This window comes from Bufo gargarizans, chromosome 4, assembly GCF_014858855.1.
Source record: "Bufo gargarizans isolate SCDJY-AF-19 chromosome 4, ASM1485885v1, whole genome shotgun sequence".
In the NCBI taxonomy this organism is placed as follows: Eukaryota; Metazoa; Chordata; class Amphibia; order Anura; family Bufonidae; genus Bufo; species Bufo gargarizans.
Genome location: NC_058083.1, coordinates 324,917,345 through 324,930,823, shown reverse-complemented (window position 1 = coordinate 324,930,823; position 13,479 = coordinate 324,917,345). Strand labels below are relative to the sequence as shown.

The 13,479-nt window shown below is 45.3% G+C and overlaps 1 protein-coding gene across 1 annotated transcript in view; it reads left to right on the top strand.

Annotated features, from left to right (window-relative positions):
* The window catches only part of LOC122936200, a 59,357-nt gene that overhangs the window by 10,419 nt on the left and 35,459 nt on the right, over positions 1-13,479 (top strand). Inside the window, exon 4 of the mRNA XM_044292291.1 lies at positions 706-860. Coding sequence (XP_044148226.1) covers positions 706-860 — 155 coding nt within the window. The remainder of the gene's footprint in view (positions 1-705; positions 861-13,479) is intronic.

Sequence of the window (13,479 nt, the reverse complement as noted above, 5' to 3'; positions counted from 1 at the left end):
ATCTTGGAGGAGTTCTTAGTTTTCAAATTTAGGCGGGCACGGCACTTCAGAGGGGCGTTCCTGGGCACCGTGGACAAAGAATAACGCCCCTCTGGGCTCCTTACAGCTTTATTTGCATATCATAAAAAGCGTTTTTTTTAAAGAAATTACAAGACACAGAATAAAAAGAACAAGACATATGGAAATAAGGTACTTTATTACACATGGATTCATTAAAACATTTTTTTGCTAATATGCTAGTGACAGATTCCCTTTAAATGGAAACCATAATTGTCATACTCACCGAGCAGAACTGGGCTACTTCTGTCCTAGAGTCCAGTGTCAACCTCATGTGGTGCCTTTATGGTGCATACACACTTGAGTATAAGCATGACTGTAAGTGAACCTGACAAAGCCAAATCATGTGACAATACTTGGGACACAAATTACACATTCAAACCATTTTTAATAGAAGAGGAAGTACCATAAGCTCTATGCATTCCATTCCGTTCTGTTCAGTTTTGTCCTCATTGACAATGAATGGGGACAAAACTGAAGCACTTTCCCCCGAGTTTGAGATGCTCAGTCGGAACTCAAAACCTGAAAGGAAAATGCATACATATGTGAAAGGAGCCTTAGGCGACATACACATGAAAAAACATCCATTTAAAACTGTCCATTTTTAACAAACTTTTTTTTTTTTACTAATGCCTTTCTTTCTTTCAGCTATTATTAGTCCTCCAGAGGTGGCTGTGACTCCTTTATCAGACACCATATTAGTACATATCATTGCCCCACTGCTGTTATATCACATCAAATATGCCGGGACAAACTATGAGAAAAAAATGACTTTTATCATTAAAGTGTCAGCTTTGTCACAGGTAAGGCCTCTCATATCACATTAAACACTTACACATTGTCAGTGCTTTCATATGTAAAATATTAATGTCTTAAACAATCAAATGGTTATTTATGTAGGTTTTACTATATACAATCACAGAGATGATCATATGATGTTTATTGCGAGGGAAAGGAGATGTGGTTGTGTGCAATGACACATCTGCAGAGCTCCAGTTCTGGTGTGATAGATTACCCATAATTTTTTTTTATAGACATTAGATATTTTTTCAGGACCCATTGATTTAATGTAATTCCTGTTCATGTGGCTAAGGCTAGGTTCACATCTGCAGGGCATTTTCCAGCTTTTTTACTTCAAAATGATTTTTATTGTTTCAGAACAATATGAAAAATATACTGAAAGTCAGTAAGAGACTGGCAGTGACAAATTCTTGTACAGATCAGCATATGCGAACAAACATCCAATACAATAGGAATACTTATTTGGAAAATATCGTTCAATTGCTTTATCAGGTAGAAACACAATATAACCTGAGGGGAAAAAACACACCCCGTCCAAGGGTAGGGGAGGGGGGGGGGGAAGGTAAAGGAGGGAGAGGTAATGCAATGGGAAAAAGGGTATAGGTAAAGTTTATCAAGGCTACACAGACACTTTATCTTCACCGACTAATACCAGCAACCCACGCCAAATTCCCTTTTAGGTAAGGGGGGGAATCTATCCTAATCTTTAAACCCTCTAAACTTTTCCCACGGATTCCATATTTCCGAGAACTTTTGGGGTGTTCTAGCCTCCCAATGGGCTAATTGTTCCAATCTATAAATTTGGTCACATTTCAAGTACCAATGTTGTAATGGTGGGGGTTCAGGTTTCCTCCAATACACCGCCACAAGAATACGAGCAGCAGCCAGTAATGTTTTGCATAAGCTGTGAGTCACTTTAGATTTTGTACCCGCAATTTCCCCCATTAAACTAAAAAGACATAGTTTGGGTGACGCCCTAACTGTTACCCTGCTTATTTTGGATATAATTTTACAGATCTCTTGCCAGTAAATTTGTATTTTAGAGCAAGACCACCAGATATGACTCTGTGAGCCTATAGAGAGGTCACATCTCCAACAAATAGGGCTAACATCAGAGAACATAGAATGTAAACGCTTTGGAGTATAGTACCAATGTGTGAGAACCTTGTAGCTGTTCTCTTGGAGCTTCACACATCTAGAAACCTTTCCTGAGGCTGATAATACCTTTGGCAGCTCCCATTTGTCAAACTTTATATCTAATTCCTCCTCCCATTTATCTATGAAGCTACATCTATTTAAAGTGGTGACGGAATTAATTGCCGCGTATAACTGGGAAATCTTCTTTTTAGGCTCCAGCTTTTGCAAAGCCATTTTTTCAAATTTTGTGTGCTCAGTACCCCAAATAGAAGCTCTAGTTAGTCTTTTTAAGACCTGGTAGCAATGTGCTACTTGGAATATAGAACAGTTTTTTATGGCAGGGTGTGACTTCAACTCTGACATTGATGGTAAGTCAGCATCTGGACACAGTGACCCTATCGGTGTCTCATTCTGTTTCTCCTCTTCCGTCACTGTATTCCAAAAACATAAGCTGGACTGACACATAACATCCCTAACTTGCATCAATAAAGCATAATTAGGCATCATTTTCTGCAGCATATTCATATTACACCACTTCATTATTGTGTGTTTTGTCATTGAGCTATGTGTTTTCAATAGTGTGTTGACCTTCTTAAAATCCAAAAACAGTAAGGACCTTAGCGGTAAGTTTGCCATCGCCTCTTCTACCCTAATGTCCAATCTACCCGGAGTAGGCCGCAGCCAATCCAGGCTTCTAGTACATAAAATGGCTTTATAATAAGCATAAACATCCGGTACTCCCATACCTCCACTCGTGGGATGTCTTATAACATATGCTGAGGGCATTCTCGCTTACTTCCCTCCCCATAAAAACTTAAGAAAGATCTTCTGGACTTTTTTAAAGAAAATTAAAGGGATGGGGATTGGTAGCGCTTGCAAGTAATATAGCACCTTCGGAAGGAGTATTGATTTTATCAGGGATTTACGGCCAAACCAAGAGACAAAGGGGATATCCCAGCTGCTAATTACTTCTTCTAGTTGTTTAGGGATAGGTAGAAAGTTCTCACTATACAGCCTGTCAAACTCAGGGGTGAGTTCTATTCCTAAAAAAGTTATCACCTTCGTCGTCCATTGGAATGACGTGGTGGGCTGTAGAGTAGCCTGCTCGCTCGTCGGCAAGGATACGTTCAGAACTGTAGATTTTGAAAAATTTACAGAAAAGTTAGAAACTTCATGAAATCTTTCTAAGATAGACATTATCACTGGGAACGCTTTTTTTGGGTTCGTGACTATTAGGAGGACGTCATCCGCAAACGCCGCGGTTGAATGAACTGTCTTCCCTACTGACATCCCGTGTATCTCTGTGTTTTGTCTAAAAGCCTGTAGCAAGGTTTCTATTGTCAGTATGAACAATAGAGGGGACAAAGGGCAACCCTGCCGGGTACCGTTTGTTATTTCGAAGGCGGGAGAGAGAGTGCCGTTCACCAGGACCTTTGCTGTTGGATTCTTATACATTGCCATAACACCATCAATAAATGATTGAGGTATGCCAAATTTTGCCAGAGTCATAGACATAAATTGCCAATCCACTCTGTCAAATGCCTTTTCGGCATCCATACTCAGCAACACCAGAGGAGAAAAGGTACTTTTTGCTAATTGCATAAGGTGTATCACTCTAATAATGTTGTTTTTACCTTCCCTGCCCGGCACAAACCCCACCTGTTCAGGGGAGATTAATTCTGGCAAGAATTTTTTTAGCCTATTTGCTAACATTTTCGCGTAGAGCTTGAGGTCATTATTCAATAGTGAGATAGGCCTGTAATTTGCGCACAATGAGTGGTCTTTTTTTGGTTTGGGGATAATGGATATCTGTGCTTGCAGCATGTCTCTGTTGAAAGCAGCACCCTCTCTCGCCTCATTACACGCTTTCAGAAAAAAGGGAAGTAAAATATCCTTAAAAGCAGCATAATAGGAGATCGGAAAACCGTCTGGTCCAGGGCTTTTATGTAAAGGGGAATCTTTTAATGCCTTCTGTAGCTCAATTAATGTGAAGGGGGTGCCTAAAAATAGTGCTTGCTCATTACTTAAGACCGGTAGATCAAGTTCATCTAACCACTTTTTAGTTGCTATTTTTAATAAGTCCTCTGTAATAGGGGACATCGTGCCTCTAAGATTGTACAACTGGCTATAAAAATCACAAAATTGTTGAGCAATAAGGTTGGTTTTGCGTACTACCTTGGAGTCCGGTGTCCGAATATTAGATATATATGAGGATAATTTCCTTTTCTTAATTTGGGACAAAAGCACTTTGGTAGCTTTATTGCCATGCGCATAAAACTTATATTTAGTGGAAAGAAAAAGCTTCGCCGTATTGGCGTTTAGCAGGTTTTTCATCTCAGAGCGTAGATTATCTAATTCCTCCAGCACACTATCTCGTTGAGTTCGTCTATGCTGTTTTTCCAGACCCTCAATCTTCATATGTAGTTCCTCAATTCTCTTTTGTTTTTGCTTTTTTGTGAAAGAGCCTAGGGCAATCAAATGACCTCTCATAACTGGCTTATGAGCATCCCATAATGTCATAGACGATAAATCATCCATATCATTTAACTGGAAATACTCCCGCAAATTCTGGGATAGCCTCTGAATGTTGGATCCACTCAATAATGTTTCATTGAGCCGCCATCTGAATTCCGACTTTGGCACATTAGGTGTCACTAATGTCAGGAACACTGGGGCATGATCAGATAAAAGAATCGAGCCAATATCTGAGGCAATACAGAACTGGAGAAAGTGTACTTTAATAAAAATATAATCTAGTCTCTGATAACTTTTATGGGACGATGAATAAAAGGAGTAATCCTTATCAGTCGGATGCAAGTTTCTCCATATATCAACATAACCATACTTTGCCAATGCAGTGTTAATTTTTTGAAGGGCGGCTTTGGAAAGTGCAGATGACCCTGTGGACGAATCCAGTCTGGGTACTAATGTGATATTGAAATCACCATTTAGAACAACAATGCCTTCCTCAAAACTGTCTAGAGCAACCAGAGCCGCTATAAGCCACTGGACCTGAGCTACATTGGGGGCATAGACACTACCAAAAGTATACATTTGCGGACCTATTGTTCCTTTAATAAAAATATACCGTCCTTCTGTATCTATCAGCGAGGAAGTGTGTACAAACGGTGTATTTTTATGAAATGCAATGCTCACTCCTTTTGTCGCAGCACTTGGCGAGGTGCTGTGGAACCACTGGTTATACAGCATATGCGATAGTCTAGGTACGTGGTTTGCTCGAAAATGTGTTTCCTGCAAGCATGCGACTTGTACTCTGCTTTTATGTAAAAAGTGGCATATTTGACTCCGTTTTTGGGGAGCATTAAGGCCCTTAACATTGTACGAGCAGATTCGTAAGCTAGCCATCATTAAATTTATGCATATAGCTGTATACCCTTAGTACCATCATGCGGTTCAAGACATATATATTAGAAGAGGAGGGAGGAAGGGAAGACAAGGAAAGAGGGGGAGGGGAGAGGGAACAACTGATCCATATCCATGGATCCAAATAAATTAGCACATCATGTATGCAATACATTCGTAACGTACTTGATAACCAACAATAAGAGTAATCAACTCTCAAACTCAGTAACCCGGGGAGAGGAGCTACTCTAGGGAGCCGGGTATCCTCCCGAGCCAGCTAGTATGAGAAAACCTATTATGAGAATAGGGTTTACAAAAGGTAAATACACATATTAACCACCAGATGTCACTACTCAACCAGGAAAGGGCACAGCAAGAGAAACGGTTGCAAAGGTATAAGATTGGACCTTTCCTGACATACTGGGATGATAACATATGAAAACTACCATTGCCAACCTATAGGAAAGGACGGACATATATAAAATAACTTGATAGTCCATCGATTGTAAAACCTGACACCACATACTCGACCCATCTTGCCATCTTCAGTGGTCAGGGACACCAGCTGCAGTAAGTTCAGGCCTGGACACATTAGTGGCCTGGTGCCTTTTATTCCTGTGCCTCCTGGGAGAGGTTGTCTGCCACGGTTCAAATGAAGGTATTGACGGTAAAGATGCGATATTCTGGGCCGCGCACCAATCCGGAATGTCCAGCTTAGGAGTGCCAATAACTTCACACACTCTAGGAATATCCGCATGCGATCTGATCACTTGCTTTCTATTGGGTGTGTTTATTAGAAGCCCAAAAGGATGCAGCCATCTGTAAGATATCTTTTTCTGGTTCAGGATCTCCAGGAGAGGTTTTAGCTGCCTCCGCTTGCCAAGGGTCATCGGAGATAGGTCTTGGAACAGAGCCACTTGTGAACCTTCAATCTCTGCTGACCTGTTCTCTCTCGCCGCTATCATAAGCTGTTCCTTAATACGGAAATGTGCAAGGCGACATATAACATCCCTCGGGGGGTCTTGCGGTTTTGGCAGCGGCCTGAGCGCTCTATGTACTCTGTCCATCTCAAAGCTTTCAGATGGTAGATCTGGGAGAAGGCACATGAAAAAACGCTGCACCTCTGTCTCCAGCGATTCGGCGGTGATGGATTCTGGGATCCCTTTCATTCGGATATTATTCCGCCTCGCTCTATTGTCCTGGTCTTCCACCAGTGAATAAAGGTAATTTACATGAGCTTGAGTGTTGTCTAGATTACCTGCCACTCTGCCATGAAAGTCCAGTGAGGCCTGCTGCGAGGTTTCCAAATCGTCCATCCGGACGCTTAATTGGTGCATGTCTCTTTTAATATCAGCTAGGTCGCAGCGTATCGGCTCCAGCGCTTCTGTCAGCAATGACTTCATAAAGCTTCTGGATAAGGGTAAGTCCGCTTGCGAAGCAAAATCTTCTCTCTCACTGTCATCTTCAACCTCTGATTCTCCATCCGTTCCCGCCGGGACAGAAGCTTGTCTAGCGGCGGCCATCTTAGTTTCGTAACGGACCCCGGATTTCTTTATAAATTTATCCAAATCCCCTTGGTTTAGGGGTTGTTTCGACTTCCCTGGGGTCTCTTTGGGCTTGTCTTTCACGGTTTTTCCCATTTTGAGCAAAATAGACGCTGTTTATGGCTCGGATGCACCCGGATTGCAGCAGAGCACACTAAGACGCTTGCATCCGGCTCTGCTGCTAGGCCCCGCCCCCCATTTTCCAGCTTTTTTTTACTGCCGGAATCTGCAACATAAGCTCCTAAGGGAACTTCCATTGAAAATATGAACCTAGCCTAAAGGTTTTGACCTTGCGATGTGCCACTATGGGGGACACATCACACTGTGGGCAGTCATGAGCTACACAAGTGAGCCCTGTCCACTACAGAAGTTGAAAAGCAGTGATCAGAGCTCTGAGACATGAACCAAAGGAACCAGAACCCAGTAGCAGGTAGATTTTGTATGTTTCCCTCTGCAGGCAAGGACGATTCGGGTTCGCAATCAAATGTTCGCGAACAGCGTGTTCGCGGCGGGCTCCATTCACTTTAATGGCAGGCGAACCTGAAAAACCTTCAGGTCATATTTTCAGCCAGCAAACACTTACTAGAAGTACACAAATAGTCCCACAACAGGTACTGTGATATACCAGAGGGGCGTCATTGGCAAAAATTCCCACAAAAAAATATGCATTTTAATAAGGGGCCATTTTTAGGCGTCTTAAAGGGAAACTCTCAAAAATGTACCCTGCTGGAGCCTAGGAATTTTTTATTTTAGGCTACGGGAGTACGGCCCCAAAAATTAGGCATTCACCAGACAGAAAAGAACTTGTGATTATGTGGCTGGAGGTACATTAGGCGGTCACTGGCTCCAAATTTTACTGTTGGCCAGTACAGGCCCTAAAAATGAGGCATTCACCTGACAGAAAAGAACTTGTGATTCTGTGGCTGCAGGTACATTAGGTGGTCACTGGATAAAAATATTACTGTAGGCCACTGGAATAAAGGCCCCAAAAATGAGGCATTCACCTGACAGAAAAGAACTTGTGATTCTGTGGCTGCAGGTACATTAGGTGGTCACTGGATAAAAATATTACTGTAGGCCACTGGAATAAAGGCCCCAAAAATGAGGCATTCACCTGACAGAAAAGAACTTGTGATTCTGTGGCTGGAGGTACATTAGGCGGTCACTGGATAACATTTTTACTGTAGGCCACTGGAGTACCGGACCGAAAAAAACTTTGGCTGATGTGGCTGAAGGTACATTAGGCGTTCACTGGATAAAAATTGCACTGTAGGCCAGTACAGACCCCACAATTTTGGCATTCACCGGACAGAAAATAACTTTGGCTGATGTGGCTGGAGGCACATTAGGCATTCACTGGATAAAAATTTTACTTTAGACCACTGCAGTAGAGGCCCAAAAAATTTGGCATTCACCTGACACAAAAGATCTTGTGATTCTGTGGCTGGAGGTACATTAGGTGGTCGCTGGATAAAAATAAAATTACTGTAGGCTACTGGAGTACAGGCCCCAAAAATTTGGCATTCACCAGACAGAAAATAACTTTGGCTGATGTGGCTGGAGGTACATTAGGCGTTAACTGGATACAAATTTTACTGTAGGCCACTGGAGTACAGGCCCAAAAAATTTGCCATTCACCGGACAGAAAAGAACTTTGGCTGATGTGGCTGGAGATACATTAGGAGTTAACTGGATAAAATTTTTACTGTAGGCCACTGGAGTACAGGCCCAAAAAATTTGCCATTCACTGGACAGAAAAGAACTTTGGCTGATGTGGCTGGAGATACATTAGGCATTAACTGGATAAAATTTTTACTGTGGGCCACTGGAGTAGAGGCCCCAAAAATTAGGCATTTACCTGACACAAAAGAACTTGTGATTCTGTGGCTGGAGGTACATTAGGCGGTCACTGGATAAAATGTTTACTGTAGACCACTGGAGTAGAGGCCCAAAAAATTAGGCATTCACCTGACAAGACAAGGACCATTCTTTGTTCTGGGTTGTGGAGGATATGTGTGGGCTGGCATGAGGAAATTCAATTACATATGGTCATCACCGGTGTTGAATTTCTCAGAGATCCATGCCTCATTCATTTTTAGAAATGTAATGTAATCCACACTTGGTCATGAGCTAGGTGAGTGCGCTTATCGGTCATGATTTCCCCCTGCTGCACTGAACGTCCTTTCGGACAGGACACTCGACGAGAGGCAAGCCAAGAGTTCCATGTCAAATTGTGCCATCTCTGGCCACAGGTCAAGTCAGCACACCCAGTAGTCCATGGGTTCCTCGCTTCTCAGAGCGTCCACATTGGCCGTTAACCCGATGTAGTCGGACACCTGTCGGTCTAGGCATTCCCTGAGGCTGGATCCGGAGGGCGGCTGTCGATGGGTTGGTTGCAAGAATGATCTCATATCCGTAGTGACCAACACATCTTCAAACTGTCCTCTTCTTGCAGGCGCGGTAGAATTGGTACCCACACATGTTTCGCTGTGGGTGGAAATGCAGCAAGGCCTGGAAATGCTGCATTCTGCCAGCCCTCTGTGATGCTGGTAACATGTCCACCATTTTGTGTTTGTACCGGGGTCTAAGTACGTTGCCACCCAGTACTGGTCCTTGCCCTTTATGCTTTTTATACAGGGGTCCCTCTGCAGACATTGGAGCCCCAATTTGCACTAAATTGGAAGTGGTGAAGTGCCCTGGCTCCTGCTCATCGCCCAGGAGAATGTCGTCCTCGCTCTCTTCCCCCCAGCCACGGACAACACCATGGATCCCCGAAAAGTTTGAAGTCCCCCTCAAAGCCTGCTCTTCTTGCTCTTCCTCCTCCCCCCAGCCACCACCCTCCTCTGACTCCTCTTCAGACTGCTGACTTGTCTCAGATGGAGTAGCCCCCCTGGGAATTCATTCAGCATTGCGACTTCCTCATCTTCCTGCTCCTCGACGGCTTGATCAATGACACAACGCAATGACCGCTCCAAAAAGAAGGCGTAAGGTACGATGTCACTGATGGCGCCCTGGCTGCAACTGACCAGTTTGGTGATCTCATCAAACGGCCACAGAAGTCTGCATGCGTCGCGCATGAACAGCCACTGGCACGGTGAAAAGAAACCAAGCTCCCCAGAACCTGTCCTGCTGTAGAGTTCGTACAGGTAGTCATTAACGTCACATTGCTGCTGGAGCAGCCTATCAAGCATATACAACGTGGAGTTCCAGCGCGTCGGGCTGTCACAAACACGATGTCTGACGGGCAAGTGGTGTCGCCGCTGAATGTCAGCAAGGCGAGCCATGACCGCGTAAGATCTTCTAAAATGGCCTGCCGCAAGACATCCTGGACCCGGGGTATTTGGCAATGAATCGCTGCACGACTAAGTTCAGGACGTGTGTTATGCTCGGCGCGTGTGTCATCTTTGCCTGCTTCAGCGCGCTCATCAGATTGGCACCGTTGTCGCACACCACTTTACCAACTGTCAAATTTAGCGGGCTTAGACACTGATCGGCCTGTGACCGCAGAGCTGAAAGCAGTGCAGGATTGGTGTGGCTCTTGGCTTCCAGGCACAACATCTGCAGCACAGCAGTAGTAGTGGAAAAGGCAGAGTCAGCAGAGGAGGAGACGAAGAATGGAGTAGGAGGAGGAGAAGAAGAGGCAGGCCTGCATGCAATCCGTGGCGGTAACACCAAATCCACACGTGAGCCACGGATTACATGCTTGACGACTGTCAGAATGTTCACCCAGTGGGCAGTGAAGCTATGTACCTAACCTGCCCGTGTTTGCTAGACCACGTGTCTGTGGTCAGATGTATCTTGGCACCTACACTGTGTGCCAGAGATATATTCTCTTGCCGCTAAACATAGCCATATAGCTCTGGGATGCCCTTCTGGAAGATATATCAAACGGCCACAGAAGTCTGCATGCGTCGCGCATGAACAGCCACTGGCACGGTGAAAAGAAACCAAGCTCCCCAGAACCTGTGTGCCAGAGATATATTCTCTTGCCGCTAAACATAGCCATATAGCTCTGGGATGCCCTTCTGGAAGATATATTTCCTTCCGGGGACCTTCCATTGCGGTGTGCCAATGGCCACAAATTTTCTAAAGGTCTCCGAGTCCACCAGTTTATATGGCAGTAGTTAGTGGGTTAGCAGTTCCGACAAGCCAGACGGTTTTCCAGCGTCATCATTTTTTTACGCTCAAATATTTGGCCCACGGAAGCCTGCCTTATGCCATATGAACGCGACGATGGCACGGTGGAAGGTGGAGTGGAGGACAAATGTGAGGAGAGAGGAGAAGAGGCAGGATGTGGAGCGCCGGGAGTGTGGCTTTGTGGGTTCTGATGGCGTTGCTCCCACTGGGCTCGGTGATGGAAGGCCAGGTGCCTTCTTAGGCTAGTTTCACACTAGCGTTCGTCGGTCCGCTCGTGAGCTCCGTTTGAAGGAGCTCACGAGCGGACCCGAACGCCTCCGTCCAGCCCTGATGCAGTCTGAATGGAGCGGATCCGCTCAGACTGCATCAGTCTGGAGGCGTTCAGCCTCCGCTCCGCTCGCCTCCGCACGGACAGGCGGACAGCTGTCCGCCTGGCCGTGCGGATCCGTTCAGACTTAGAATGTAAGTCAATGGGAACGGATCCGATTGAAGAGGTCACCATATGGCTCAATCTTCAAGCGGATCCGTCCCCCATTGACTTTACATTGAAAGTCTGAACAGATCCGCTCAGGCATCTTGCGCACTTAGAAAATTTTCTAAGTTATTAATGCAGACAGATCCGTACTGAACGGAGCCTCCATCTGCATTAATATGATCGGATCCGATCAAGCGCTAGTGTGAAAGTAGCCTTAAAGGGCTTCTGTCACCCCACTAAACCTATTATTTTTTTTTTGCTTACTTATAATCCCTACACTGCGATTTATGGCTACATGATCAAATTAATCATTTTGGTCCTGTAGATTGTGATTGACAGGGCCAGGGAACGGGATCGTTCTCTGCTGGCCCTGCCTGTTTGCATTTAAAATCTTGCGCCTGCACTGCGGCCGTACCTGTCTTCAATTGTCGCAGGCGCACTGAGAGGCGGCCGCTCGCTCGGCCACTCTATCCTCAATGCGCCTGTGCCGATGACGTCACATCTACACCCGCGGCCGCCTCTCAGTGCGCCTGCGCCAATTGAAGAACGGCCGCGGCGCAGGCGCAAGATTTTAAATGCAAACAGGCAGGGCCAGCAGAGAACAATCCCGTTCCCTGGCCCTGTCAATCACAATGTGGAGGGGGCGTCTTTACGATCGGAGGATGCGGCTGCTACCAGCAAGTAGCCGCCCTACTTGCTGGTAGCAAGGTAATTAGCATATTTTAAAAGCTTGTTTTAAACTAAATCTACAGGACCAAAATGATTAATTTGATCATGTAGCCATAAATCGCAGTGTAGGGATTATGAGTAAGCAAAAAAAAAAATATAGGTTTAGTGGGGTGACAGAAGCCCTTTAAGGCGGTCATCCCCAGGTGAGTGTTGGGCTTACCGCAACTTATGCGCTTACAGCACAGGCTGCAGATGGCAACACTATTGTCAGCAGCTGACACGTTAAAAAAGCCCACACTACGGAGCCATGTGCCAGTGTCCTGGAAGTGCCAGAAGTGACCGTGCATGTTGGATGGCTAGCTCCAGATACATTTGCAACCTGCATTTTGCCTCCTGTGTCTTGCGAGCTGTGTCTGCTTCTCCTCCCTCTCTGCTGCTCCGTCTCTCCCTCTGAACTCTCCTCCTCTTCCTCTCTTGTGGGCACCCACGTAACGTCCATCGACACATCATCATCCTCATCTTCACCACCACTCATATTTGAGATCTCAGAGTAGGCGGGGACCTCCCTCCTTGGGCTGATCTGGGTAATGTTGTCAGACCACTGGGTGGCGGCCGTTGCTACCTCCTCTTCCTCATTCGATGTCAAGAATGGTTGTGCATCAGTAAGGTCTGGGAATAAATGGGAAAATAATTCCTTGTGTTGAGGGACTATGGTGGTGGTGGATTTGGAGGTGCACCAGGAGGAGGGTGCAGATACAGAGGATGAGGAGGGTGCAGAAGCGGAAGGGTGAGTGAGCCACTCAACCAACTCTGGTGCGTCCTTTGAAGTAATCGCACGCGCCTTCTCCAACTTCCCACTTAGGCTCCGTCCTGGTGCACCTGTCCGACCCCTACCACCCCTGCGGAACGGCCTGCCTCTTCCTCTGTCTGTCATTTTCAAAATGACCCTGTGTCTAAGTCCCTAGAGAAGAGCAGTATTTGTGGAAGCAGGTATATTGCTTCCACAAATACTGGCCCTGTCAATCACAATGTGGAGGGGGCGTCTTTACGATCGGAGGATGCGGCTGCTACCAGCAAGTAGCCGCCCTACTTGCTGGTAGCAAGGTAATTAGCATATTTTAAAAGCTTGTTTTAAACTAAATCTACAGGACCAAAATGATTAATTTGATCATGTAGCCATAAATCGCAGTGTAGGGATTATAAGTAAGCAAAAAAAAAAATATAGGTTTAGTGGGGTGACAGAAGCCCTTTAAGGCGGTCATCCCCAGGTGAGTGTTGGGCTTACCGCAACTTATG